The sequence below is a fragment of the Scomber scombrus genome, chromosome 4 (genome assembly GCF_963691925.1).
Source record: "Scomber scombrus chromosome 4, fScoSco1.1, whole genome shotgun sequence".
Lineage (NCBI taxonomy): Eukaryota > Metazoa > Chordata > Actinopteri > Scombriformes > Scombridae > Scomber > Scomber scombrus.
Window position 1 is genome coordinate 8,545,956 of NC_084973.1, and position 27,790 is coordinate 8,573,745.

At 41.7% G+C, this 27,790-nt stretch overlaps 3 protein-coding genes across 5 annotated transcripts in view; 2 read left to right on the plus strand and 1 right to left on the minus strand.

Annotated features, from left to right (window-relative positions):
* The window catches only part of cabin1 (calcineurin binding protein 1), a 38,513-nt gene extending 28,870 nt beyond the window's left edge, over window positions 1-9,643 (plus strand). For both annotated transcript variants that reach the window (XM_062417000.1, XM_062417001.1), the window contains 5 exons: window positions 380-454; window positions 4,266-4,524; window positions 7,212-7,370; window positions 7,487-7,689; window positions 7,817-9,643. In XM_062417000.1, coding sequence (XP_062272984.1) covers window positions 380-454; window positions 4,266-4,524; window positions 7,212-7,370; window positions 7,487-7,689; window positions 7,817-7,960 — 840 coding nt within the window. In that variant the 3' untranslated portion in view covers window positions 7,961-9,643. The remainder of the gene's footprint in view (window positions 1-379; window positions 455-4,265; window positions 4,525-7,211; window positions 7,371-7,486; window positions 7,690-7,816) is intronic.
* A 5,105-nt stretch (window positions 9,644-14,748) lies between these two features.
* tbx16 (T-box transcription factor 16) lies at window positions 14,749-17,313 on the plus strand. Its single transcript, XM_062417013.1, has 9 exons — window positions 14,749-14,764; window positions 14,918-15,074; window positions 15,187-15,289; window positions 15,684-15,848; window positions 15,980-16,126; window positions 16,216-16,286; window positions 16,391-16,479; window positions 16,571-16,787; window positions 16,875-17,313. The coding sequence occupies exons 1-9, from the start codon at window positions 14,749-14,751 to the stop codon at window positions 17,311-17,313; spliced, it is 1,404 nt and encodes a 467-aa protein (XP_062272997.1).
* A 3,361-nt stretch (window positions 17,314-20,674) lies between these two features.
* On the minus strand, window positions 20,675-26,581 carry klhl22 (kelch-like family member 22). 2 transcript variants are annotated; one of them, XM_062417009.1, is made up of 7 exons: window positions 25,806-26,581; window positions 24,972-25,137; window positions 24,577-24,888; window positions 24,048-24,451; window positions 23,277-23,469; window positions 22,873-23,106; window positions 20,675-22,317 (listed from the first exon to the last, which is right to left on the minus strand). In XM_062417009.1, the coding sequence occupies exons 1-7, from the start codon at window positions 26,048-26,050 to the stop codon at window positions 21,976-21,978; spliced, it is 1,896 nt and encodes a 631-aa protein (XP_062272993.1). In that variant the 5' UTR covers window positions 26,051-26,581; the 3' UTR covers window positions 20,675-21,975. The 2 variants fall into 2 exon arrangements, with proteins under 2 accessions (XP_062272993.1, XP_062272992.1); XM_062417008.1 differs by having other exon boundaries at window positions 24,565-24,888.
* Window positions 26,582-27,790: the final 1,209 nt, after the last annotated feature.

A 27,790-nucleotide genomic window follows, 5' to 3' on the forward strand; every position in this document is an offset into this window, starting at 1 on the left:
CTGAACTGCTGCATACAACAGGCTGCTGGTGGGAACATAACAGCTGTGTGAACAAGATTACCGCTAAGTGTACGATGTTGTGCTGTAGCTAAGCTCGCCAACACCCACACACCACACCACACACACACCACACATCCTCTAGCAGTATCGGGCCTTAATGTGAGCCTCTTTTTACTGGTACTCAGCCATTTAGAGGTTCTCATAAGAAATCCTGCTGGCTCTGAACCAGAATCACAAATTCAACAACTGGACCACTCAAACTATACAGATGAACATTACAGATGAATAGAAGGAGATGTGCACAGTTCTGCCACTGTGGAATATGAATGCTACATTGCTCTGCCCTAATGTCCTCGTTCTCCTTGTTCTCTTGTCTCAGGTTGATGAGGATGTAGCTCTGGACCAAGCTGTGAAGTTCTGCCAGATACAGTTGGCCACTTCTGCTGCAAGACAGGTAAAACGAGTAACACTGCATGTTCACCTGCCATATGACTGCTGCCTCGACAATTTCCCTCCCCCTGTGTGGTGTAGCTCATACTGAAGCCTACATTCATACAGACGGCTAAACGCACGTTCTGCCTGTTCCACTTTTGCTCAAGTTCATAACAAAAGCATCATATCTCCCTTCAGCTAACTACAGTGGTTTTAGATTGTAATGCTTCCAATGATTTAAGGCTTTACTTAAAAGATGTAAATGACAGAACAGCCACTTAAAGCTTATTTTAAACAAACATGCAGAAAATATAGACATGAAATTAGCACACCGACATTATATTTTTGATTGCTGTAGGTAACTACCTTGGCACTAAATTGACACCCTCAGGATTAAAGTCTGCTCTCTTACATGGCAATTTACTAGCCAAGTTAAAATTATCCACCCACCTTCCAGTCCAAGTAGGTTAAATGCTCATTTTTATGTGTCAGCTATTTATCTCATAATATCCTTAAACAACATATACACTCTGCCGTTGTATACGTGGAGAATTAACATCCAGCATCTGTAGTAAAAATGTGACTAACAATTGAGTAACTTGGAAATTCCCAGACTTATTCAGCTCTGTCCTGCCACAGCCTGCCAGTACTAAATATAGCTCAGAGCGTAGTGTGAATGCTCCCTGCTGTCCCTTCAGCCTCACTCAGCAGTCGTCATACCTGTCACCGGTTTCAGCTGAGCGTTGGTATGCGTGTTGCTTATTTGCACGTGCATATTTTAGTTGTGTGTGTGATTTAACAGAAAAGTACAGATGCTCAATTAACTCAACATGTATGTATAGTTGTATTATTAAAAGCTAAATGCTCTAACTAAATGTTCATTTCTAGTTCACTGAAGGATCTAGAGATTAGCAGCTTTGTCCTCAGTGCTCATATTCCTCATCGAATCGTTAGTAGCGTTGCCACATTCAGTGCCGGTAACTCCCCTTCCTCTCATCCCTCCTCCTGCCCACACAGTCATCAAGGGTCTCTCTGCCCACATCCTGTTGTCACGGTGATGTTCCCCAAACCTCACGATCATGAAAAGTAGCTGTGGGCAAAATAAATGTGTTTTCCTAGTTCAGCGATCATCTATCATCTCATTCTCTACACAAGTCTTTTGTTGTCTTTTTGTGTATATATTAATTTGTCTAATTTTCACACATAAACACACGGCATGGAGATAAAGGTGGAGACGAGGCAGAAGAATGTACTTACACAGAGCTATAAGCCCCTTCTATCAATGTGTGAAAACCTGGATTGGAGCATGATTTTAATGAACCAGCCACATGGGCACTGTTGATCATTTTCCAATCCTTGTGTGTACTTTATAGAAAGGTAAATATTTTAATGCTTTTGACTTTTAGCCTGTGGTCTTCAATTTGGTGTAGCTTCAATTAAACTGCTCTTAATTTACATGCAATTATAATTGACCTTAAAATAAAATAAGCTTCAAGCAGATTTACTTGTGCTTGAGGGTCTCCATAACCGAAACAGGGGGAAAAAGCTGCTTTGCTTTTGGCACCAGTCTTAATGAATAATCTGCAGTGAAGTGAAATTTCTAGAAAAAACAAAAAGAAATTTAAATGAAAGAAGTTTCAATTGCAAAAGGCAAAAATAAAAACCTATTTAGATTTGAATACCTATGATCATTTGTTAAATTAGTTTCTTAATTGTTGGCTAATAGTTTTTTTTTTAAATGGCACATTTGGAGCAGTCTACTCTCAGATACATTATTACGCTCAGGTAGACACACCATGACTGTTGGCTTGTGAGATATTATGATAATTAACCTCCATGTGGTGATCCTCTGTGTTCTCGCATGTATGATACTGATAAGAGAGTTTGCTGCTGCCGTCTAACAGCTGGTCATGTGTAATTACCGTGCCACTTGTTCATGTTGCGGGTGACGTTTAGCTGCACCTCTGAGTTCTCGGCTCAAAGACATGAAGAATTCTTGCCTGGTTCTTATACACTCTACTTTCTTTCAAGCCTCCTCAAGTGCAGCGTGAGATCTGCCCCTTTAGTACTGAGCCGGAAAAATGGGCTGTGTTATGCTCTGGGTCGTGTTTGTTCCCTCCAGTTTGAGGCCATATCAGGAAAGCGTGTCATGGTTGAATGATCCGCGCTCCTTACGGCTGTCACGAAATCAATGTTTGATGTATTTTAATAATCTTGCTGCTTTCTGCTTTCTCTCCACTACTTGTGTAGACGATGCAGGTTTTTTGGTGAGACTTGATGGAGCTACTTCATTTTTATTACTCCGGTGTCACTCCCTGTATATCAGCAGGCTTTGGAGAGTATTGAGGCTTCACTTATCAAACAACATGGACATCTGCTTCATAAAGGAGCTGCGGTGTCGGTCCTATTTTGGCAGGCAATTTAATTAAAATGTTCGGTTGGCCGGCCTTTTCAATTGTGTTGGAAAGACGACCAAACCTGTACGCGACATCTAATCTGATTTAAAGCCCAATCTCGATAATTGTAAAGAACCATCTTTCAATTCAGATTGTCGGACCTCAGTTTGGCTGCCAGCAAGCTCGCACTGAACACCCCGACCAACCTGCAGACTGGCTCGCATATTGTGTGCTGCAATTTTTCTCAGGTACTGTGCTTTTTTTCCTGATGCGCAGGGCTCAGCTGACTTGTTGGTGACTTTTTCTCAGCAATGTTTAATTCATGAGATATGAATCATCAAAAGCTGGCTTCGGCACTGGTGCCTGCACGAAGCTGCTGTGCTGGTGCTCTGTGTTGGGCTTGAAGGATCTGTTGCTGTCTAAGGTCTTTTGGAAGGCTACTCTGTTTGATTTGTCTGCTGCTCTGCCGTGTGAATCCCACGGGGAGCTTGATCATACGCAGCTCTGATTCAGAGCACAATTTGACTTCAACTCCCAGCAGAGAGCCTGAGAAAATAGTACGAGCACTCCGCGATGGCCAAATTATCTTGTGCTAACATAATGTTTCTGTCAGAGCCCTCTCGTCATGACAGCAGAGGGCCTCCATTTTTCCTCAAGGCTTTGAAAGCTTGATAAAAAACACATTAAATGATCAGATGTGGCTCTTATATAAAAACACTCTGTGTGGCAAATATGAAGCCAGATCTACTGTTTTGTGTCCACATAATAAAAGCAGTATAACACATTGCGGACGGCTGGACACTCACTAGATATAGAATTCATCATTTCTCCAGCTTGATGATTTTCGGTACTGTTCATACATATAAGTGAAGAAGTGGATGTACAGGCTTAGAAAAGCTGTTTTTTCCTCCAACTTTTCATCCATTTCCAAATGAAAACTAGAGAAGGTGTATTCATTTCTTTTAACTGGTCCTCTGTGTTGCCATGACAGCGGCTGTGGGAGCAGGGCGGCTGTTGTCACGGGTTGTTTGTGCAGCTCTTGTTTGTAAGTGGTCCTCAAAAGGACACCCAGGAAAGTGGCACAGAGGGATGGAGTGCGGTGTGTAGAGCTGTGCTCCTCGCCGGCACCCAACAGAGTCCAGCACACGAGTAAGTCTCTTAACCCGAGGGGACGCCACCACAACTCTGTGAGGGATATTATTACGTGTTACGTGAAAGAGCCGAGGCTAATAATACTGTTGTCTCTTTTGAAAAGTGCAGCGGTATCATCTGTGGCTCGTTCCGTGTGTTCGACATTGAGTTTCGTCTCCAGGGGAAGAGAGGGAGGTTCAGGTCTCAGCAGTGTACTTGAGCGAAGGGGAGGGTTAGCGGTGCAAGCTGGATCCCCCAAGGTCAACAACCTCCTCACGACTTCTGCTCTCCGTCTGTCTCCCACAGTCTGCCGGCGATGCCCCGACCACGCCCAAGTACACTAAGGATCACCGAGACATCTTCTTCCCTGGCTCCCTGCCCACTCCGGTCCTGCTTAGCCACGCCGCCTGCCACCCGCTGTCCACCCAGGACGACCAAGCCAAAGTGGTGTACGAACCCCTGAGCAAGCTGTCCAGACCTCAAGCCTCGGGCTTCCACGATCAGCCACAGCACAGAAGAACAGCTAGCCACCCTGCCACAGCGATGTCCTTCCTACCACACACAGGTACAGTGGCCTCCACCGAAACATATCTAACCCCTACACAGCTGATTTTTGGTGTTTATCACAATGTATCGAAAAATAAATAAAAGTTGTTGCACGCTCTGATGCTGGAAAGACTTTAAAGGTAAGAGGCTCCTTTTTGTTGAAATTGATTTATGTAAAGCCGTTATCAGTTTGTAAACATCCTGCCTTGTTTTAGTTCTCTTGACCAGCAGGGGGTGCCTGTGGACTTCCACAGATCTGTTACATAACAGCAGACACTGGCCTGGTTATGTTTTTGCCTTTTGGGTTTTGTCAGTTCCCCAAACAAGAGTTTTTAGAAATTAGTGTCCTCCAGATTGTGACTTTATTTTCTGCCTACATGAGTTTCTGGAGGGGTTTGGCATAATTATCGCTGCTCCTCATGATGAATATTCCAGTGGATAAATTAGCTGTTTATGTCATGTTGAAAATTGAAAAATGAAATTCCTCCACACCCTCATATTCGAGCTACTCTGAATCATTTACAGAGTGGGGAGAGACATTACCAATTCAATTCATGAGCTTGAATCTATTTGCAGTGCTTAATATTTTAACCCTTTTGACTTTTTTCTTACTACATTTACTACATATTAATCCCATAATGTTTCTGTAATCAAGGCCATTAGAAGGCAGTAAACAGCATCTGGACACTACAGCCCCTCTTATAGGTTTGAAAGGATCCATTGACAGAAATAGAATATAATATTCATAAGTATGTTTTAATGAGTGTATAATCAGTTGAAAATAAGAATTGTTGTGTTAAATCTTTGATTTCTGCACAGATGTATCTATGACCCCTAACATGATTATACCACTGGACTTTGTCAATCTGCTTTGTCAAGTTTGAACCATCTTACCACCTGACATTTGTTTCAGGAGATAAGACCATGCAAAAGAAAGCCCAAGTGTTGTTTTTGACACATCCATGATTAGTGGAATGACACAGCACAGTAAGGGTCAAAAAGGGTCAAATGATGCACACATACATTCAAGAAATATATTCACATACATAACTAAAGAGTTAATATGAAGCACATATATTAACAGTTTGTATGCTTCCCATCTGTTCATCCAGAAAATGATATTAAAGCATATTTGTTGTTATCCACTGTTTGTCTCTGTATTTAAAGAGCTGCCCCTCATTTTGTAAATGATGGCAGGTAAAAACTTGTTTCTGGAGTTTTGTTAATGGATTACACTTTCTTTTTTTTCTTTTCTTTTTTAACTCTTAATGAATTATGTCTTTGAGAAAATCACTTCATATACATCTGCTCTCTGCAAACATAACCCAACCTAACACAAAACAAAAGCACAAGCCTGTAGTTAATTGGCTGTCAGACGGTGCTCTCTGAACTCAGCAGAGCTCATCTGGTTTTTGTCATTAATTGGAAACCCAGAATTCTGCCTCACAGCAGACCTGACGGAGCTCTATTTCACTCCAACTTATCACCTGTCACATCAACACAGTGGTGAGTTGAGCTGGACTCATTAAAGGTCATGTGACGTGTTAAAACCTGTTGGCCTTGTCATCAAAAAAAGCAAAAAAACTAAACAAAAGAAATTGCAAGCATTTTTTCATCTACAGTCACAGATTACATCTATAAATTGAGTTCAGTAAAAGTCCGTATTGACCCTTTATTTGAGTCATGTGATGGCTGATGTCTCTTTATTGAGACATCTTCAAGCTTGGATGACCTGTAAAGACTGTGCAGCGGCTACATGCAAAAGCATGTTTGCATACACATACGTTTGCATGCACACGCACACAGGTTTGAATCAGGCAACACTGCACCAATGTGTATTATGTAATGGTTTCCTAGGAAACATTACAGGAGAAGCCAGAAGGATTAGATCATTTTTGTTTTCATTTGAGTCTGTCTGAGCTGCGGGCGAAATGTTTTGTTAGTTCACATGTAATCAGTAGAAATAATCATCTAATGAAAGAGTCTGAAAAGGTCCCATCAAATGGAAAAATGTAAGTCAACTTGTCAGTTAAGTCTCCGACATCACAAAATGTGTGTTTTTACATTAAATACTGTCATTTATACTCTGTCATTGGTTATTATTCATGTCACAGGGCATTCATTAACTCCAGTCAATAAAGCAATCAGGTCATTCCTATTGTTAGTGATCCTGACATTAAGGAAGTCAGATGTTGTGTAAATGCTGCTTTAGTTGGGCCAACAATACTCTGAATCACACTCTGATTTCTTCTTATTCCTGATGTCTTTATGACAGCCATTACCAGAGCCATAATGTTTTTGGGTTGTCCCAATCTCATGAATGTGATATCTCAAAATGCCTTCAGGGAATTTCTTCAAATTTGGTACAAATGTCCACTTTGACTCAAAGATGAAATATTTAGGATTTGATGGTCAAAGTCTTCACTACAAATATTACATCTGCCTGGATAGACATGGATTTAAAGTGTAAACTGCCAGGCAGTATTTCTAGTTCATTAAGTAATAATGCAAAATGATAGATGTTGTTGTGTTTGTTTCACTTAAAAGCTAAAGAATATCAACTGCTACAATTGTCTTTGTTGACAAGGAATCTGGTTTATTTTTAATTCAGTTATTTGTAAAGAATTACAACATTATGAAATATTAGGAGGGTCTGCTGGTTGTAGAGGGGTAACATGTATTTTGTTGGTGTATTTTTGCCCACAGAGGAGCGGGAAGAGCCTTCAGAGGGACTTTTGTACCGACAGCAGGAGTCACACCTTTGTCAACAGATGAAACACGCAACAGTGTCCCAAGGGCAAGAACCCGCAGCAGGCTGGTTCCAGGAGGAAACCGCCACATGTAGCACCGCACAACCTTGCCCAGGTCAGAACCTTTCGAATCAGAGGTGTGACAGGAAAAGGTCACGGATTCAAGAAATGATGTTCCGGCAGAAGTTTGGTTTTAATGTTTGAAAATGTCCCATTATTTTTCTCTCTCAGACCAGCAGCAGTATGCCAGCAATGAGCAGTCAAAGCTTCCAGACCCCAACCGAATCCGCTCCCGTGTGCCCCCAAACATGCCAAAGCTTTTCATCCCTTCCACCGTTACTAAGTTCCCGCCAGAAATCACAGTAACACCTCCGACACCCACACTCCTCTCCCCCAAAGGCAGCATATCAGAGGAAACCAAACAAAGACTTAAGGTATGAATTTGCATCTCAGTATGAACGTGTGTGAATTCCTCTGTGACTGTTCAGCACATGACCACACGCTGAACTGTAGTCTAAATCTAACACCCAACAGTGACCCCTTCTGTCTGCTCCTGTACAGAACGTCATCCTGTCGTCTCAGTCTGCAGCCACAGTCAAAAAGGACACTCTGAGCCAGCCGGCCCTCGAGGTGCAGGAGACGTCCAGCCAAGAGTCGTCTCTGGAGAGCGAGTCGGACGAGGAGGACGATTACATGGACATCTGAGCCCCAAGGCCTTCATGTTGCACGCTGAAACCGAACAAGACCAGGCCTTTTGACTCTGCCAAAACCCTGTACCCAGGTCTTTTTTTTAACAAAAAAAAAAAAAAAAGGAATGGTACACGTTACTGCAGCTGTCTTTGTTGATGCTCTTGTTTCCTTTTGTGCATTACAAATTGTCTTTTTTTTCTCCTTTTTTTAATTTCCTTTTTTAAAAAGCACTCCTAAACTAAAAAAACTGCAGTATTCTCATCAGCTGTCATGTTACTGTGTCGCTCTGGCTGTCAACAGTGATGGGTGTACATGACAGACGATGGCTTTTGTTTCACAGCATGTCTTTAATGTGCCATTTATGCATATGCCACATCAGCTTTCGGAGCTCTCCTGCACCAAACTGTACACTGGATCTGGCGAGAAAGGATTGTAGCCTTTAAAGCCAACCAGTCCCGTGTTTATGCATTTTTGTTTTCTTTTTTTAAATGTTATGTGCTAATTGTATCTCCAAGATGCAGCTTTAGTCCTTGTTTTGAGAACTTTGCTAATCTAAGGTGCTTCAGTCAGATGCTCATCAGCATGTACCTGCTGTCCTCCACTTTGACCATGTACTCTGGCATGAGAATTTCATCTCCAGTACACGTGCATTGGTACATGATATATTTTAATGAACACAAAGATAAAAATAAGGACAATCCGCTGCATCCAAGGTTTATCTACAGAGATAACAGCCTCATAACCTGTAGCAGATTGGAAATGTTTACACTTTACATTTGGGATGTTATTCGGTTAGCACTTGACTTTGTGCTAATTTTTGTACTCACTGTATTTCTTGTAAAATTTTGTTCAATATATATTTTTTCTTTTGTGTGCATTTGTAGCTAAGAGGAACAGTTCTTACAGGAAGACACCCTGTCACCAGCACTGATTTGAATGATGTAGAAAGGTTTTTTTTGTTTTTTTTTTGGTTATTAGAAATTAGCTTTTGTACATATCATAATCCAAATATCTTTCCAATACGTTTGGCTTTAATGGTTTGAGTATTAAGCTGGAGGGGTGTGTGCATGTGTGAGAGTGTAAACAAAGGTTTGAGGCTCACTTCAATTCCAAGCAGCTCAGGAAAAAACGACAGACGGTCACCGGATGCCATATTTCCTGGATTCAGTGGGATTGAAATGCACGCAGGGGAAATCTTCAATGTCGATGCCTTTCCATTGGAACCACTTTGGTAAATTTGTCACAATTCTAGCTTAACTCAGAGGAAGACAACCGAATGTTTTTTTTACAGATTGTTTTCTATAAACAGAAAGATATTTACTGATTATGTTTCTTGAAAGCTGTCTGAAAATAATTTTAAAAAAGGAAACAGATGAATATTTGTAAATGATCACCCTTGATAACAAAAAATACTGTTTTGTATTTTATTTCATTATGTTTGTTTATTTTTTTGGTGTAAAATAGTTTTCTATTGTTCTGCTGAGCTTCTGGGAATGTATCGTGGTTAAGAGTTGAGTGGGTTGAAGGCTTTTGCTGGACCCTGCCCCCCCCCCCTCCCTCGGCTCAGGCTGCTGGAGTAGAACTGTTCTCTATGTATGGACTGAATGCATTATAGATGTCAAACCAAAAATATATTTGAGAAACACATACAGTATCTGTTCTGTGTGCTATTTAAAATATCAAACATATGTGCATAAAACTTTCCCCCCACAGGGGTCTTTGCATCTGATAAAACGGTGGTTTTGTTTGTAGTCTGTGGGCTCCTACTGGGATTTCTGTGAAAAACCTGATTGTATCTGAGGTGCCAGTTTGGTAACAACACCCTCAGCTGCTAATATTTTAGTGCATTATAATTCTTATGGAAATACAATGCATGCTGATGCATGAAATCAAACTTCACAATAATTTTCATGTAGATATGAAACAAGTAACACTTCAAGCATCCTACAACATGTTTAAGTTTTACTGTTTAATCAGTTTGCCAACACCTGTTTTCTGGTCTTTATCTCTTTACTTCTATACATTATCACTTGCCTGTATGAATACAATAATAATCATTCTTCATTCATTTAATTCATAATCATACTTGAAATAAGATGTCTCATAATCCATGTCAGATGGATTGCACCAGTCAGATGCTACATTTCATCCATTCATAGGAAAGTACAGATGTTAAATGTATGTTTTAGGAAAGCAGATCTAATGAATTAAGCAGACAACAAATATTTTTCTACGGTTTTAATGCATTAAAAACATAAAGCGTCACCTAATAATGACAGTTGAGTTACTTCTAGTTTGTCTTCCTGTATCACAACTTCTCAGAAAGACAAAAGCTAACAGTAGCAGAAAAATGATGCCTTTACTCACACAACTTGATGTAGTTTATTAGGTTTGGATGTATTATAGAGCAGGAAGATAAATGCAAGTCAGCAAAACAATATACATTTAAATCAATTACGCAGTTTTTCTTTTCTCATAATTTGCCAGCAGCATTTCCCCTTTTATTTCACTGCTTTAATACTTAAGTGCAAAAATACTTCTGTCTCACCACAATATGTATTTTAAATTAATTTAATTTCCTCAATTTAACTAAGTATGAACAGAAAGATGAAAATGTTAAATACTACAGCAGGCTAGAACAACTGTCACACACTATAAAAGATATATATATACAGGAAACACACACACACATCACTTTTCATATTTGTAAATCTACAGGGATAAAATCAGGCTGATAAAGATTGGTTGGTTTTATATTATTCTTTAAGACATCAATACACAAGTACATTGTCAACAAGTTGGGATGTGTATGTGCTTCAAGTGTTGTGCATAGAAGAAGGTGATGGTTCCTCAGTAAAACACACCACAGTAGTTTCTGTCACCACAGTCATGGCCACACACGGACACAAAACATCTGAGTATTGACAATCAAGTTTAGGTTCAGTGTGTGTGTGTGTGTGTGTGTGTGGCCTATAAGACTTAAATCCTGTTATTTACATTTCATCAGTAACACACCGCTCACTAGGTGGTTAATATTTAACTCTTACTTCTTTTTACCTGTCAATAAAACCAACAAAAAATAAGCTATATTCTGCTGTGCTTTAGTAAAATGGTGAAATCCCAGCAGCTTACTTAAAAAAAAACAACTCAAAAACATTTGTTTACTGGGTGGGCGCTTGCATAATCTACCTTCTCAATAACTGAAATCTGGAGTAAACATAAGGGGGAAAAAGCATCTTATTCTTGTCATCGTGCTTCTTCTGGAACGGTGGAGCTTCTAACTCCTGTAGTCAGCGGACCACCCTGCTGACCACATTGACTTTGTGGTCAAAGAGCTTGTACACGCTGGTGTGAAGTCTCCGACACGAGGGAAGTCATTAGTCTTCATTAGCAACTTCCAGGAGTTTCTTATGAAGTGCTGTGAAGTTGTCATTTGCCCCTTTGCCAGGCAAGCTAGATTTGAGGTTTGTTTTCTTATGTGGTGGACCAAATGTGAGCTCACCCGGCCCCTAGCTGGTGCATGTGAGATCATGGTCACTCCTGATTTAGGACAGGGATGTTTAAACGCTCCTTTTTAAAATATTTTGACCACAATATAGAAGTTTATTTTTCATTAGTGCTGTAAATGCTAAAAAAAAAAAACCCTGATGAATTGGGCTATAACTAATACAATATTGTGTGTTATGTCTTCCTGTTGAAAAAAATGCAATATACACTATGTCTGATTGTTGTATGCAGACCTTTAGATTCAAATTCTCAACTGTGCCATCAGTTAGACTTGATCTTTTGTATCCTTTCTAGTCACATCGCATATGAAATAAACTTGTTGATCACAAACCTGTCGTCAGGTAAAGGCATTTCTCCTGCCGTGTAAAAAAAAATGTATTTGGTCTACTGTGACATCATGTTGTTTCCAGCCACAGGGCTGCTATCTCTCAAAGTGGCCAATTAAGCATCAAAAGGGCATGCTGCATGGCTAATGTGAGCGAAAGGTGTGAGATTTCTCGTCAGTCCACTCCAGGGGCTCTTTATTGGGCTGCTAGAGAGCCGTCTGATCCTTGGGCCCTGGCTGTATATTGGCAGCTGTTAACTGTTGAGCACAAGGGGGATCTGTGCAGTTAAAGCAAATGGCCAAAGACTGACACCTGGGAGAAGGAACGTCACTGCTATAGGTAATCTGTGAGGAGACGAAGAAGCTCTCTGGGTATTAGATGGAGGGATTCAATGTGAAAAAGCTGTATGACAGAACTGAGGATCGGTCATACTGATTGGTCCTGTTCGGTCCTGATCGGTTCTGTTCTACGATTGGATCCCTGGCATCATTTACTTTGGGAAAACATTTGTCAGCGGATATGTGTTTATATAAATGAGGGCTTAAACTGAATGCACCATTTTTAGTAGTGCAGTCCCTATCAGTCTTCCTCCAGGCAACCACCCTGACGTGTCATGCAGTCCAAATCGCCCCCAGACTGCCAGAGCTCCCTGTCACTGGCTTTTGTCCCCAGGCCATGAACAGAGGCCTTACCAGTCACACCTGTCACCTCCAGACCTCAGGGCATAATGGGATTGACACTGCCGCTGCTGAAATGTACACCTCAGCTCTAACACAGACACACACTCGCTGTTTTCAGAGCTGGACGAAGGGTCCGCCAAGAATTTGTCACGAGAATCTCTTGATTTCTCTCTTGCGGCATCTTTATTCTTAAATACTCAAAAGATCTGTGTGACCTCTCTGCTCCTGAAGCATTTTCAGGGGATTCCCATGCAGGGACCCCGAGGAGCTGAATAAGTGCTAAGTGAGGAGAGCCACACTGAACCTGTGATTAATAACTCCTCGACAACACTTGGTTTCACATAAGGGGGATAAAAACACATTGCACTTCCTCAAGGCCAATGTTGTGCCACAGAGGGGGTGGCGGGGTGGGGTTTGGGGGGGGGGGGGGGGGGGTGTTGGAGAGCCCTGCATCAAGGCATTTAACGTCAAATAGCTGTAAAATGATTGCACGGAGCTCTCCGCATCTTTAAGTGCATCATTACCAGCCGAGTTACTATCCTTTTTATTCCGCATCGACTCAACACAGGAGCTGAAACAAGCCGGTCAATATCTTCACAGGGAATACTTTCTAGCAGTAAACATCTCTTATGCACTCTTAACTGCTGATTGTACAGAGTGCCACGCTGTCCTGTAAAGCGTGGGGACCCTCTCTAAGCTGCACCCACTGGTTTTCAAATTCCACATTATATATAATATATGTGGGCTGTTATTCGTGCTGTTACCAAAGCAGCAAATGATTCTTTTGTGCATGGGTGTTGTAGAGCTGAGCTTACAGAAGGCATTGTATGCAGCACGCAGACATGAGAATACAATGAGAAATCTAAGTGGAAGTGGTGTGACTTTGCTAGAAAAGAGGGTGAATGAGACGTGAAAATCACCTCAATTTAAATTTTGATGCCAGTGGAAGCAAAAAAGGGGAACTGTGCTTACACTATGCTAATGCCCTGCAGTGTTTAGCATTTGTTTTGGCTGTGGTAACATGGTATGATACAGGCGGAGACAAGCCTATTAATGACACCCGTGGATTTGCCTGGATGTGGATGGTGGGAGGACAACTGGGTTGTTGTGGCAGGTCTTTATTCTCCGTCCCTCCTGTCCCATTCAGGGCTGATTTGGGCTTGTGGTGCTAACTGGCTGTTAACTGCCAGCCTATACACAGGCATCCTCCACATGTAGAAACTAGCCTCTTCAAGGGAAACTGGCCTAATGAGATTAGCTATCAGAGCATGGGCCTGTCTAGACACCCCAATACACAACCCCCCGCTGCTGCTGGCAGTCATGCAGGCATCAGAGGATGCCCTCCAGGTAAAAGTTACCTGCAGAAAGAGTGCATGTTATCATCACACCATTATGGGTTTACACAGAGATTCCCACCCACTGCATCATTTCTCTGATGGAGGAAGCTAAGAACGTAGAAAAGTATAGAGTCATATTTTTGACATTAGGACATTTGAAATGCTTTATTTTATGTTATTTACAATCAGTACAGTGCATATGTGTAATGGTAATTGTTGTTTCTATTCTATTCTATTCTATTCCTATTTTATGAAAACCCAAATAAATGCTGCTTATTTAAAGGAAAGTCCTCCTTTGTAGACACAAAACACTAGATTATCTCATTTAAATGTACCTTTCACTGTTTTTCTGTCAGTTTTGTTAAATTGATTTTAACTGGTCATTTACCACATTGCACAAACACACTAAATGGTATTCTTGTGTGTGCTTCTATCTGTGTGAATGATATTTACACAGGTTCTGGTGCCGCTGCGAGCCCTGATCTGCAGCAGGGAAGTCCGTCCATATTTGTTTTAGAGTCTCTTAGCAGTTAATAAAGATGCATTTCCTCCGTCCCCCTTCCTGTGGGGACGGTATCAAGGCTCTGTTAAGTCTCTTTGATTTCTAGCTCCCTCCAATCACGGTGGGACACTGACTCATCATTGTGCCACTTCAAAGCCTGGGAATGGCTCTCTTGACCCCACCCACTCCAGGGATCCCCTTAAAAGTCACGGTCACCCCAACCAGCAGGACTAAAGATCTCTGATTTTAAGATAAGTGGTACAACTAGGCTGAATGACCTTCTGACTCCCTGAGAGGCTGGATTTCTTTTTTACACAAGAGGAAGGAGAGCAAAGGAGGGGAGAGCAGAGCTGAAGAAACACTTTGGATATCACTGATACTTGGATTGCTTATTGGCTGTCTGTGCATGAATCTTTTCAAGCTCTATTTGTGCTGCCACTTATTCTGAAGAATGCAGTCCATCAGAGGTAAGTGTTCACAGACTTTCACTGGATTTACTCTGGATTGTTTCCTTAACCCTAACCCTAATTTAAAATTGTGCACAGATTGGTATTTAGTTGTTCTATCTTTACAACAGAATATCTCATGTTCAGTTCTGTGATGAATTTATTTTCTTTTAGACTTAAAGGCCAACTTCAGTGGCCCTCCTCCTTCCTCCATGGCTGCTGGCCCTGATGCCTATCTCCAGGGCAACATTAGGATGACTCTGGAGGACACTGAACTCTGGAAGACCTTTCATGGAATCGGAACAGAGATGATTATCACTAAACCGGGCAGGTAAGACGAGAATCCATATTTAAAAGCAAGATGTAGGAAAACTAGCGCCTATGGTTCTTTGCGTTTGCTTGTTTTTCTCCAACCTTCACATGTTCACCTTTGTGTTTTCCAGGAGAATGTTTCCACACTGTAAAGTGAATCTGTCATGTCTTATTCCCTGCGCCAAGTACATCTTACTGGTCGACATGGTTCCAGAGGATGGTTTCAGGTATAAGGTAAGACGGCGAGTGTTATTTTGATCTTAGTTTTAGCAAATTTCCTTTTACTTTCCATCTAAAGAAAACAGCCTTGACTTTCATTTGGCTTTGGCCGTAGATCTCCCTCAGTGGTTACCAGAAACACCCCCTGTTTATCCCCCACCCCCCTCCTCCACCCCCTTGTCATCGTACATCAAAGGGTACTATCTCTTCCTGTTTTTCTATCCCCTGCTGGGACCCCACTGTACTACCCCCCTATCTCTGTGGGTGGTACCAGCCAGCCATCACTCTCCACTCCGTCGTCCTCCTCTCACTGTGGGAAGGGGAAGACGTAGCCCCTTCTGTAAATCCCTTCTCTGTATGATAGATTAGCCTTTAATGATTCCCTGACTATCTTGTCTCCTTCCCACAGTGGAATAAAGAGAAATGGGAGGTGGCGGGAAAAGCGGAGCCTCAGCCTCCCTGCAGGACCTACCTCCACCCAGACTCTCCGGCCCTTGGGAGCCACTGGATGAAGCAGTCCGTCTCTTTCCTCAAGCTCAAGCTCACCAACAACACGCTCGACCAACACGGCCATGTGAGTAAAAAACGCTCAGAGATGTTGGAATGAGATGTTACTTTTTGAAGGATGTTCGATAATTGACAAAAGTGTTTACTGTCACAGAAATAAAAGAACTCCAGCAATAACCAGTGTCTTTATATGTGCAGATCATTTTGCACTCAATGCATCGCTACCACCCGCGCTTCCACATCGTCCAGGCAGACGACCTGTTCAGTGTCCGCTGGAGTGTTTTCCAGACCTTTACCTTCCCTGAAACCTCCTTCACAGCAGTCACCGCTTACCAGAACACCAAGGTCAGTTTCTGTCTCTGTGAACTATTGAAAACTGCTGGAAGGATGTCACATATCGCTGAGATTTTAACATTAATATTCTCTCTCTACAGATAACAAGGTTGAAGATTGATCACAACCCATTTGCAAAAGGCTTCCGTGATGAAGGGACAACTAAGAAGAGGTGGGTGTTGATGGTTCTAGGGGCCTTTGCAGCAACAATTCCAATTTGGCTGTTTAATTAGAGAATGCTCATCTACAAATTTCTCTGCTACACCTCTATTTTAGACGTGCAAACAAGAACCCAGCCTGCCTTGAGAAGCGAGCCAAGATCTCAGACATGTTGAACAGGGACTCTGAGGAGGACAGTCCACCAGGTACTGACTCAAAAACTCTGTTCCTCTTGATGTTTTTTCACTATCCTGTCCTGGGATTTTAAGTTGATCTGATGATTTTGTGTCTTCGCAGATTTTTGCCGGTCATCCTATGAGGGTTACGATGCAGATGAAGGAGATTTGCCGAAAAGGAAGGAGGACGACGACGCAGTCAAAGAGGAGCGTTACTCCCCATGGGCTGCTGAGAGGGAGCACAGCGTGAGGACCGACTCGCCTGCTGAGACAGACAACAGGGACATGTACAGCACAGAGCAGCTGGTTCCTGCTCCAGCATCCTACCAGCCTTACAGGTGAATACTGGCAAAATTATGTGACATGTAAGAACATCATCGTATTACAGTGAACAGAAAACTGATGATCTTTATTTCACTCTTCAGGTTCCACGAATTTGGAAAGTCACCGTCTCCCTCCTCCAGCGTCGGCAGCAGCAACAGTGGATCAGGGCGCAGCACTTTCGAGTCCAGGGTCCCTGATGTCGCTACTGTCCCCGATCATGACTCGTCAAAGCACCGCACCCATGAGATTGGCCCTTCCCAAGGTGGGCCCCAGCACCTCCCCGGCCCCCAGGACTACACTGGTGTGTTAAATATGACCATGGCTCAGGCTGGAAAGCCGGGGGTGATCGGCCACCACATCTACAGCCCCTACAGTGCAGAGCAGCCCCTGGGTCAGTGGAGTGGCCCTGGTCCCGCCCAGTATCCCCCTCCCCACCATCTGACCACTGACTACACCACGCAAGCTGTGCACCACGGCTATCACCATGGCAACATGGCGGAGTGGAGCCAGTACCCACTGTTCTCTTATTCCTGCTGGTGAGGGGATCTTCAGTGTTAACTGACTGAGACTGACTTTACCAATGCTGCTGCCGCCGCGCCATCTCACCAGAATGCAGATCCTGTGCTCACAGCTACAAGAATGCATGCCCACACAAGGCTGAGGGCCAGGGGCCTGCGACAAGAATAGATAAACTGAAAGATAGGAGCCGTCTGTCGCTGTCTTCTGTTGGGACTGGCAGGAATCAGGCTCCAGTTGTGCTGAGTGCTACGCCATGCTGATCAGTTGTGTTGTTGTTGAATTGTCTATTTATTTTGAATTTCATCCCATCTTCATGTGTATATATTATTTTTGTAAAAAAAAAAAAAAGAAAAAAAAGAAGAAAAAGCATAAAATGTGAGTGTGCAATTTATTTCTGTCTTCCAACTGTAATGTGATCTGAAAATAAAAACCTAAAAGTGACTTTTAATTGGTTTCTTCTTTTTCCAATATACATTCAGCATTTAGCAAGTTTCCTGAGTGTTTGGTAGGAGTCTTTGTCTGTGGCTGCACATCTGCATGCTGTGTACCTTGCAACCTCTGATAAGCAGCACATCCATTGCTCATGTTTGTTTGCATTTCCCCTTTGTTGATCTAATGAGCACCACTCTGTAGTTTCGACAGGCCCAGCATGCATTAAAGACGTTGTATTACCGTGACTCTGGCTCACCTGCTGAGGTTTACCCACCGGCATCATAAAGCACTGCACGACTCTCGTTCTCCATCTCAATGAGCCTTAAAAAGCATGAAAATGGGGGGCTGTTGGCTCCTTTTCACAACTGAAAAACACAGACTGAGCCCATCACCTCCACCCTGGGTGGATATGAGCTGCTAATGACTGTTGTAAAGTCCAGGGAGGAGGAGGAGGGGGGAGGGAGAGAGGGGGGGGGGGGGGGGTCATCCTTCAGGAACAAACCTAGTGTGGATTCTATTCAGTACTATTCATCATCTTCTTGAACCAATATGCACAACCTCCTTCTCCTATGCCTCAGATTTCTTCAATATGACGCACTCAGTTCATTTACTCATTTTAATAAAGGTAAAGAGAAGGGAGCTCTGTCCGGCAGGGTGTGCGGCTCAGTGTGATGAAGATCAAATCATAGATCAAGATCATAAATTCAAATTATAGAGATATCAGCCAGAAGCCAGTGTTTTAATTAGACAGGAGCAGGAAAACTAAATCCTGGTTATGATATTAAAGAGCCTTAGGCATTCCTACTACCTTTATATAAAGACATACTCGAAACAAAGTACATTTGTCAGTGCACAGTAACAAATTAAGTGATTAGGACAGTAGTAGAAGTTTTAATGACATATTTTTACTTAATCTAATTTAATGTCATGGTGAGATAGTATTGCTGGCAATATACTAGGATCTATGCATCTTACCCTTTAAATACCTGTTAACAAATGAGGAAGAAGTCACATTGTTCATAAATACTAACCAGCAACAGCCTCGCTCCTTAAATTATGGTGCCTAAGACTAAGCGGAAGCTCAGAAGGGAACGTGCCTTTGTTGTTGCGCCTCCAAAATTATGGAACGATATGCACATTAGACAGGCCTCTTCTCTGCCTGTTTTTAAATCTCTTCTTAAAATCCATCTCTTCTCCTTGGCTTTTAAAACCTTGTGAGACATTGATTTTATTTATATGATTTTAATTTAGTGTTTTTATTGTATGGCTGTTATTTTCACTCATGTTGTATGTCTTTTAATTTATTTTATTTTATTTCATTTGATTTGTATTTTATATGCAATTCTATGCCTCATATGAGCCTTTTACTTCATCTTTTCTTCTGTACAGCACTTTGGTCCACTGTGGTTGTTTTAAAGTGCTTAACAAATAAAGTTGGATTGGATTGGATTAAATTCAAGAACCTTGAATTTTGTTATTGAATCCTCAATCTTTAAATATAAAGGTTGAGGATATTCTCTGTTTCTTGGATAAATGTGACCTCCATATTATGTTATGATGATAGTGTACTCTACTACAGGTTGGCCGACACCAAATTTGTTTCTCGCTGAATGTAACGTTGGTTATGGCTTTTTGTAAATGCCTAAAATGTGGTTCAAATGGAGCATTGTGAGAGGGTTACCAGTTGCAGCATCCAGCCTATTCCCAAGATGCTCAAATATGTCACACAGTGAAAAGAAACCTTTTTGAGACCAGATCTCCATCCACAGGTGACTTCCTTTGTTCTCTATTGATTTGTTCCCTGACAAACTGGCGTTGGACCTCTCCCACACAGCAGGAGAAACAAGAATGAAAGAGAGCACTTAGTAAAATCCCCTAGACACAAACACGCACAACTCCACTGGGTTTAATCTGCATAGCTACACATCAATGGGTAATTTGGGCCTTTTAATTGCTCTGATAATAGTCCAGCAAAGAGCACCAGATCGACCTGCACTCAGATGACTGTAAAGGCTGCTGGGTTAAGTGCATGGCATACGTCTTAAGTGTCCCCCAGGTGGTACTAACTTTAGATTTGAAAAGATTGGCACATAAACGTAGCAGATTGTTGATCCTGGATGTTCACTGCTGGTGTCAGCAAGATCCCACCAGACAACGTGCTGGGGGCTGGCACAATAGTGTGAAAGAGAGAGAGGAGGGGGGGGCACTCACTTAGGTCTGGCGGGAGGTAACAGATGTAGATGAAACGGCCCAGGAGAGGAAAGCAGCAGTCAACCTTCATAAAGCTGATGGAGTGTAGGGCCAAATGGAGAGGAACTAGTAGAGACTGGGCGGAATAAAGGGAACGAGGCAGTAACCACCAGTAACCAGTCAGTATAATGGCAGGTCAAGCATGAGAGATTATCTGTTATATTTGTGAAATTGTGTTGAATTAAACAAAACAGCAGCAACATGAGCTTTAATAAAAAGTGAAGATACACTCTCTACACCCAAAATAAGGCTGTAGTCAGGATTTCAGGAGGTGATGAGTCAAAGCCCCCCACCCTCAGACACTATTAACAGTTTCTTTTGGTCAAGTTACTTTTTACAAGTTTCAGCTAAACAGAGCAGTTATTTTTAAGTATATCATTAACTGCTTGTAATCTAAACACAATTAATTTAATTCTTATCAGACTACTTTCCCTGTAAAATTACAGGATTAAGGTTAAAAAGTAATTTTCACTCAACATTTAGATATTTACAAACCTGTAAAATGAAACATTGCCATGTTCTTCCCCAATATGAAGACAAATTGGTTAAAACATGCTGCCAGGAATACATTTCTGATGGAAAAGAATACAGAATCCCTTTATTTATTTATCTTTGTTGGACTAAAAGTACACATTTAGATGTAAGTACTGAAAATACTGAAATCAGCGTAAATAAAACAGCTATGTGTTAATACAGTGGAAGATTTCTGTGATACACACACACACACACACACGACAAAAGCATGTTTTACCAATTTTATTAAATTTGAGAACTTACCTTATGAATAGGACACTAAATTTGCATATCTGGTCTAACAGTGTGTCCGAATACATCAATACCATACAGTATGATATGGGAAAGAATTCACATTCTAAAACAGATTTTGTTCTTGAAATATTTCTACCACAGAGACATAAAGGATGCATAGTGAAGCAGGAGTCATTAAACTAGACAGCGCAACCATGAACGGAGGAAACAAACAGAAGTACAGAGCAAAGCAGAACCGAAATATGCTAAAACTACTCCTCATTGTGCTCTTTGGATCCTATCATGGATTAATTTACACAGTTCAAAAAAGTCACAGTTAAATTAACAACAACGACAAAAAAATCATAATGGTTAGCTTATCATCACACAAACATGGAGACCTGATGCTACTTGACTTACAGACATGGCAACATATTGTGATTTGAGGTCTACAACCTTTAGCACCAGCGCCTCATCATTCAGGTACGAACACAAATCAGTTCAACAAAGTTTTTCCAAACAATTTGTGATATCAGAGGCACAAAACCAAAGGCTAATCGCCATCCCAAGAGAACATTTATAGACATAAAAAGGACACCTCACCACATGAGTTCAGGAAGTAGCCAGAGAAACGAGGCACAATGTTAAAATTGAATGATGACTCTGTAAAGCAGATGTGATGATACCTCCCATGTACTTCCTGGCATTAATCAGTCACTGCCAGGTGGGAGAAAAGTCAACAGTAGTCTTTAATATCAGAAATGGACAATTTAGCTGTCTAATCTACTGGGGCGAAAACTCTCCCTAACCCTAGCTGCCAGTAATGCAGTAGTAACCACGTCAAAAAAAACAAACTATGGGAAGCTGAGAGTTGTCCATATTTCCCTGTTATTGCATAGCCAGTAGTCTTCACTGCTTAATTTCACTTAAAGATATAAAGGTTCTCTCTGCAGAAAATAACGAGGGATCACCATCAAACAGTAGCATTAACATTTAGGCAGGTAAAGACTTTGTGGATGTAATGTGATTATCTAAGAAGATATCTGAGAACTAACAAAAAGTGCGCAAAGGTCCTAAATGACACTTTGGTTCAGAGGCACTCAAAGTCGTCAACATGCATGAAGGACAAAATGCTGCCCTTACCACTGCCACAAAAGTATCCTTAAAGTACTTCGGATTCAACATACTGAATAAGAAAAGTGCATGACAGTCTCCAGTGCTCATACTATATAGATTCACTTCATTCTCTGCAGGTTAGTCCTCACTCAAGTCCTCTGAGTTATCAATGTCCAAGTCTTCCCATGAAGCCTTGGAGCGCTGCTCCCAGCTCCTGGCCTGTGCCATCACGACGGGAGGCATGAGCACAACGCAGGCTGCCAGACCGGAGACATGATCTTTAAAGTCTGTCCCGTTCTCCCACTCATCTGTGTCGGTGTTGAACACGTGAACATATTTCATCCTGCTGCCTTTGTCGTGAGAGCGCCCGCCTAGTATGTAGATGCGACTGTCAAGTACAGCCACACCAGGTTCCCCGTGTCCATCGGGGAGAGGGCTCAATACAGACCAAGAGTTGGCTTTGGGGTCAAAGCATGCCACCTGAAAGAAAGAAAATGAAAAAAAGAGTAAATTAATTACTCTGTATTTCATAAAAAAACTCTGTACAGACAGAAATAAGCTCTGTCAAAAGGTGACGCTCTGGCTCGAACAAAAGTCAATTAAATTAATTAAATGCACTGGCTTTTTACCCCACAAAAGCTTTCATCAGAATATAAAAGGAGGTTTGACTCAACAGAGTGTAGTATATTTTCTAATTTAAATTCATGAAAGCTTTGAGTGTGGGGAGGTCAAGAGGAAGGAGAACTTGAGGACATAAAAGTTAACAAATGACCACTTATGAAAAGCAAATGGAAAAAATACATGCAAAAAGAAATCTGTCATGTTACAAGTAAAGACATATTCAAGTGTAAAAACTTTTAGAGAAAGCAAGTACATTTTATTTTATTTGAATATAAAAAAACTGATGGCAGAAAAACAGCAGTACACAAAGCATCATTTTATAGCGTATGAAAGACGTCCAGAGCACTGTTTACCAGAGTAAACAAAACCCTCAGTGTGCAGCTTAAACAGCTCTCATGACTTGTGACATTGTACCTTCAGGACATCACGCCGATATCCATAGTCATCATTGCTTCCCCCAATGACATAAGCTCGTCCATTAACAGAGGCCATGCCGTGCCACGCCCGCCCCACTGGCCCTTCTGCACACTCTGTCCAGTGGTTGGCCGCTGGGTCGAAACAGTAGGTTTCTTTGAGGTACGCCAATCCTCTGCGCCCACATGTTATATACATTTTCCCATCCACCACTGCTCCAGCATGGGCATAAACCTAGAGGGAAGGTTAGATAAGTATTGAGGGAAACTCAAGGAAAGAGGGAATACTTGGTATGCACCAGGAAAGCACCATTATCAATACACTGGTGAGTATGTAGCACCATCATGTGGATGATGACAGTATTACAGGAAGTCTTTTTACATCTTTCAAATTTACTCTCATACCTCTCTTTTGAGGGGTGACACGAATTCCCATTTGTTTGTTTTTGGGTCGTAGCGCTCCACACTGTCAAGCTCACTGCTGTAGTCTCTCCCTCCTATGGCATATATATGGCCACCCACCACGCAAACACAATGGTCAGCATGCTGCTGCTGGAGAGGCTGGATAGTCTTCCAGCTGTTGTGACGAGGGTCGTATCTGGAAAGAACGGACAAGTTTCATAGCAACAGAATAAATATGACTTCAGAACATCGGTTAGCTGTGTGATAATGTGTGCATAAAGTAGAGATCAAATCAAATGAGATACAAGCTCAATCAAAGGAGGCAACAGAGAGCAAACAATAACAATACAATGGTAAGGTCTTTTTTTTCCCACCACAAGGTCCATCTTACATTTGTTTTGGACCTTTCGATCATTTCACATAATTTTCATCAGCAGTATGAATCAGCAGAATGTAGATGTTCACATTTCCATCTGCTGATGAAGATCATGTGGTATTTTAAAGCTCCAGAACAGATACTAAATAGCCCTTGTGGTGAGGTTATTTGCTCAACTTTGCTGAAAAGATTAGTCCATTAATAGAAATAGCTAGTTGTCAGAAAATGAGCAGAAAACTATTTTGACAGATTACTTAATGTATTTAAAGACATTTTTAGACTAAATTTAAATGTATTAATAAAAAAGTGGTAGTTTCAGCCCTAAACTGAACACAATACGAACCAGTCGACAGATCTGCGTTCATTTGAAAAGAACAAGTATTTTGATGGGTTCTCACCTCCAGCAGCGGGTTTCAGCAAGAAACCCACTGCTGTTCTTGTCTCCACCAATAAGATAGACAAAGTTGTTAAGCACGGCGATGCCCTGGTTGGACATTCGTGGTGAGTGAGCTGCAGTGAGAGTCCTCCACTCCCCCCAGCCTGGGTGGAACACCTGAAACAAGTACTCGTTGTCTGTATATGAGGTGAACATCCCCCCGAAGCCCAAGATACAGTGGAAGGTGGACCTCGGCTGGGTGAGAGGGCTCTGCAGGACGGGCTGCCAGATCTCCTGCTCATGGTAACGCAGGGCATCGGAGACGGAATCCTTCAGTGGACACTGGCTCAGTTTCCCGTACAACCTCTGCAATACTTGTTTCTCAATCAGGCAGAAACGTACAGCGTCAAGCATTTTGAGATTGTCCTGCGGGTTCGAAAGATTTAAAAAAAAAAAGAATTCAATGTAAATAAATCTTTGGCAAACGGTGAGTAAGCAGAAAGTGTGTTTCTAATCTGGGCTGAGCTGGAGAAACACACCTTCAGACTGACCTGCAAGTACACCTGGTCAGTTTCCACTTGCTCTGGACTATAGTGGTAGTGAAGCGCTGCCTCGTACACCTCGTTCTCACTGTTCACCTGAAGCTCGTTACTGCTCAGTGCTTTGAATATTTCATCTTGGGGGAGCTGTCGGTACACGTCGGCTCGAGACAAAGTCTGGATGTTCCTTAGGATGTAGGAGTGCAGCCTGGCTTTAAGCTGCTGCAGACTGTAAAGATCAGCGAGATGGTGCACCTCTAAAATGTTGCTCTCGTCCAGCCAGGAGAAGAGGAAATCACAGCAGAAGCCGATGACATTCTCAATCTTGAAAACACAAAAGGGCAAATATTAGCTGAAGTAATATCTTCAATTGATAAACGTAATTCTGCAGAAGAAGAGTGTGCTACCTGAACCAGTGTGGCAGCTATCAGGACTTCATGCACACAGTCCAGGTCAAGCTCAATCTCTGACGTGTAGATGTAGTCGAGTATTTTTTTCATGGCCATGTAGGATACTCCATGAATTGGGATCTCATTTTGCTGTGTCTCCCGAAGGCCTCCAGCAAACATCCCCCTGGTGGAGAAGAGAAACACTTTGTTAAATGGTTTATGTTGGGAAAAGCTCGTGGTCTAAGATGCATACCACCTATAACAGAATATCAAGAAAGGATTGTCTTACTTGAAAAGTGAGGAGAGCAATTTAAATACTCCCATGCTAATATTTTGGTGCCCATCAGAAAACCTTCTCATGCTTTCAATCACATTTTTTTTTAATACATAAGGCTAGTTGTTAAACCTGATAGGCAGGTGCAGGCCACATCATTTCACACAAGATCATATCTGTAAACATATGATAATGTTGAAGAGCTGCAGGCAATGGTGGGAAAGAGGATGAACTAAGCACTGTCTGCTTCTTGTGAAAAGGGACTGCAGATACCTCCACTGTCTACTCTGCAAATGTGTATGTAAATGGAGACAGGAATAAAATAAATCAGCTTGTGTCAGTGGGATATATTTAGTCTCATGGAGGCATCTTTTCATTTGGTTATGAGCAGTGCTATTCATGAGCGGTGTTACATACAATAGCCTATATCTTAACTCAATTTGTTATCTTTAGTGGCATCTGCAGCTGTAACATGACAGTAACTATGATTGTTTTTTATTTCTACCTGCGACATACCGGACATTCACAAAGAAGAAAGTGAAAGTGCACACAACAGGGAGAACTGCTGGGAGTTTTACCTAAAGTAATCGCAGGAGGCTGCCAGAAGTATACGGTGGGCTGGGATAGGTCGACCCTCCACCAGCAGCACCACATCAAACAGGATGCCACTTTGTCTGAGAGCCAGTAGGCCCTCCAGCAGGCTGCGGGAATGGGCTGAACTTCTGTAGGTCTGTCGGCTCGGGCGGCCTGTGGAGCCGAGGCGTCCTCCCTCTTCTCCCTCTCCATCCTCAGCCATTGCACGACACTGATATTCAGGTTTCATCACTCTTATCTGTCTGATACTGACATATTTCGAAGTACTTCTCACATAGTTGTTAAGAAATAGAAGCAACAACTGTTGTCAACAAGCAGGGCAAATACACAAACAGGAAGGGGAGGAGGAGCCGCTTGTTAATGAAGGGTGGTTGCAGTTTCTTGAAATGTCACTGCATTGGTGCAAATTATAAACACGATATTAACGCTGTATCTTTAAACACACGGCTATTAGAAAGACGCGAAGCTATACAGTTACACTCACGACCTACTGTTGACCTACTAACAGCGGCTCCTGCGCAGCTAAGCTGTCAGCTAATGTTAATGTAGTTTAATCGGTTCAAAACATCAGCTAACAGCGGACTAGCAGCTCATGTAACGCAAAACACCGACACTCGGCTAGATAACAAGTGACACACAAACAACAACGCCAAAACCTGTCAGTCTTCGTCAAAACAAGCCGTTCAAGTTTTTGGTCGTTAAACGCCAAACCCCCCCTTTTTTGGAGAGACTAAACAGGGACCTTCTGATTTTTAACAGATCAAAACAACGTCTGTTTACTATTTGGTATCTGGCGGTGAGCTCAAACGCTATTGGTCGTTGTCGCTCTGTTCCCTCCCTGAGTCCCGCCCATATTCCAATAAAGGGCCAATCGGAAATGTCTGTCACACTTAGCAGGGACATAACAGATTCAGGTTGTCTTTAAAATAATAATTAGTGTTTATTTTGTGTAGAATTTGCCATTGCATGTTTTCCTTTGTTTAGTTTCTGATGATTTCGATACAGTAAGGCTTAAGTGAAAAGAAATGTAAGAAACTGTGACTCTCTTTGTCTAACACAAGAGGATGCTGTTCCCCGCTTAAATGTCTTTATAAGGCCATTTCTACAGGGTTTCTCTGTGTGTGTGTGTGTGTGTGTGTGCGGTCACTGTATCAGTGCACCTGCTCCAAAAATGGAAAGCAAGCCACTGTACAATTACCTTTTTCTACACTCTACTTTTTTGTTTGTTTGTTTGTTTTTACTTAATTTGGCTATTTGCATTTAGTTGGACTTTATACTGCTATTCCACTATCTTTATAGGGTAATGTTGTTCTTTTTATTCCTCTACATCAATGGTCACCAACCCTGCCCCTGAAGAGCTACTGTCCTGCATGTTTTAGGTATCACCCCACTCTAACACACCTGATTCTAATTTTTAGTTCGTTTTCAAGCAGCTGAAGCTTGTCAAGTACTTGATAACGAGTTTATTAGAATCAAATGTGTTAGAGTGGGGTAGTAGCTCTCCAGAAGCAGGGTTGGTGACCACTGCTCTACATCATAGTTACAAGTTTCTCCAAGATAAATGAGACTATTAACCTTTAATTGGGTTCAGCATCACCTACGTAAACCAGCTAAAACATTAAGCTACTGCTTACATTTTATTACATGACTGACTGCCTACAGGAGACCACAAATTGTAATGTGGTCTCTTACAATTTACTTTAGATACTTAAATACTGTACATACATTAAGACTTTTACTGAATGGAATATTGGAACATATTTCAAAACACAAAATGGAAGTAAAACACTTTTATCAGAAGCTTATTTTACCAAGAAATAACATTGTTCCTTTATCTTTAATAATAATAATAATAATAATAATAATAATAATAATAATAATAATAATAATAATAATAATAATAATAATATTACAGTTACATAATGGATCATCATTATCACATAATGAAATAATAATGTTTTTTATAATT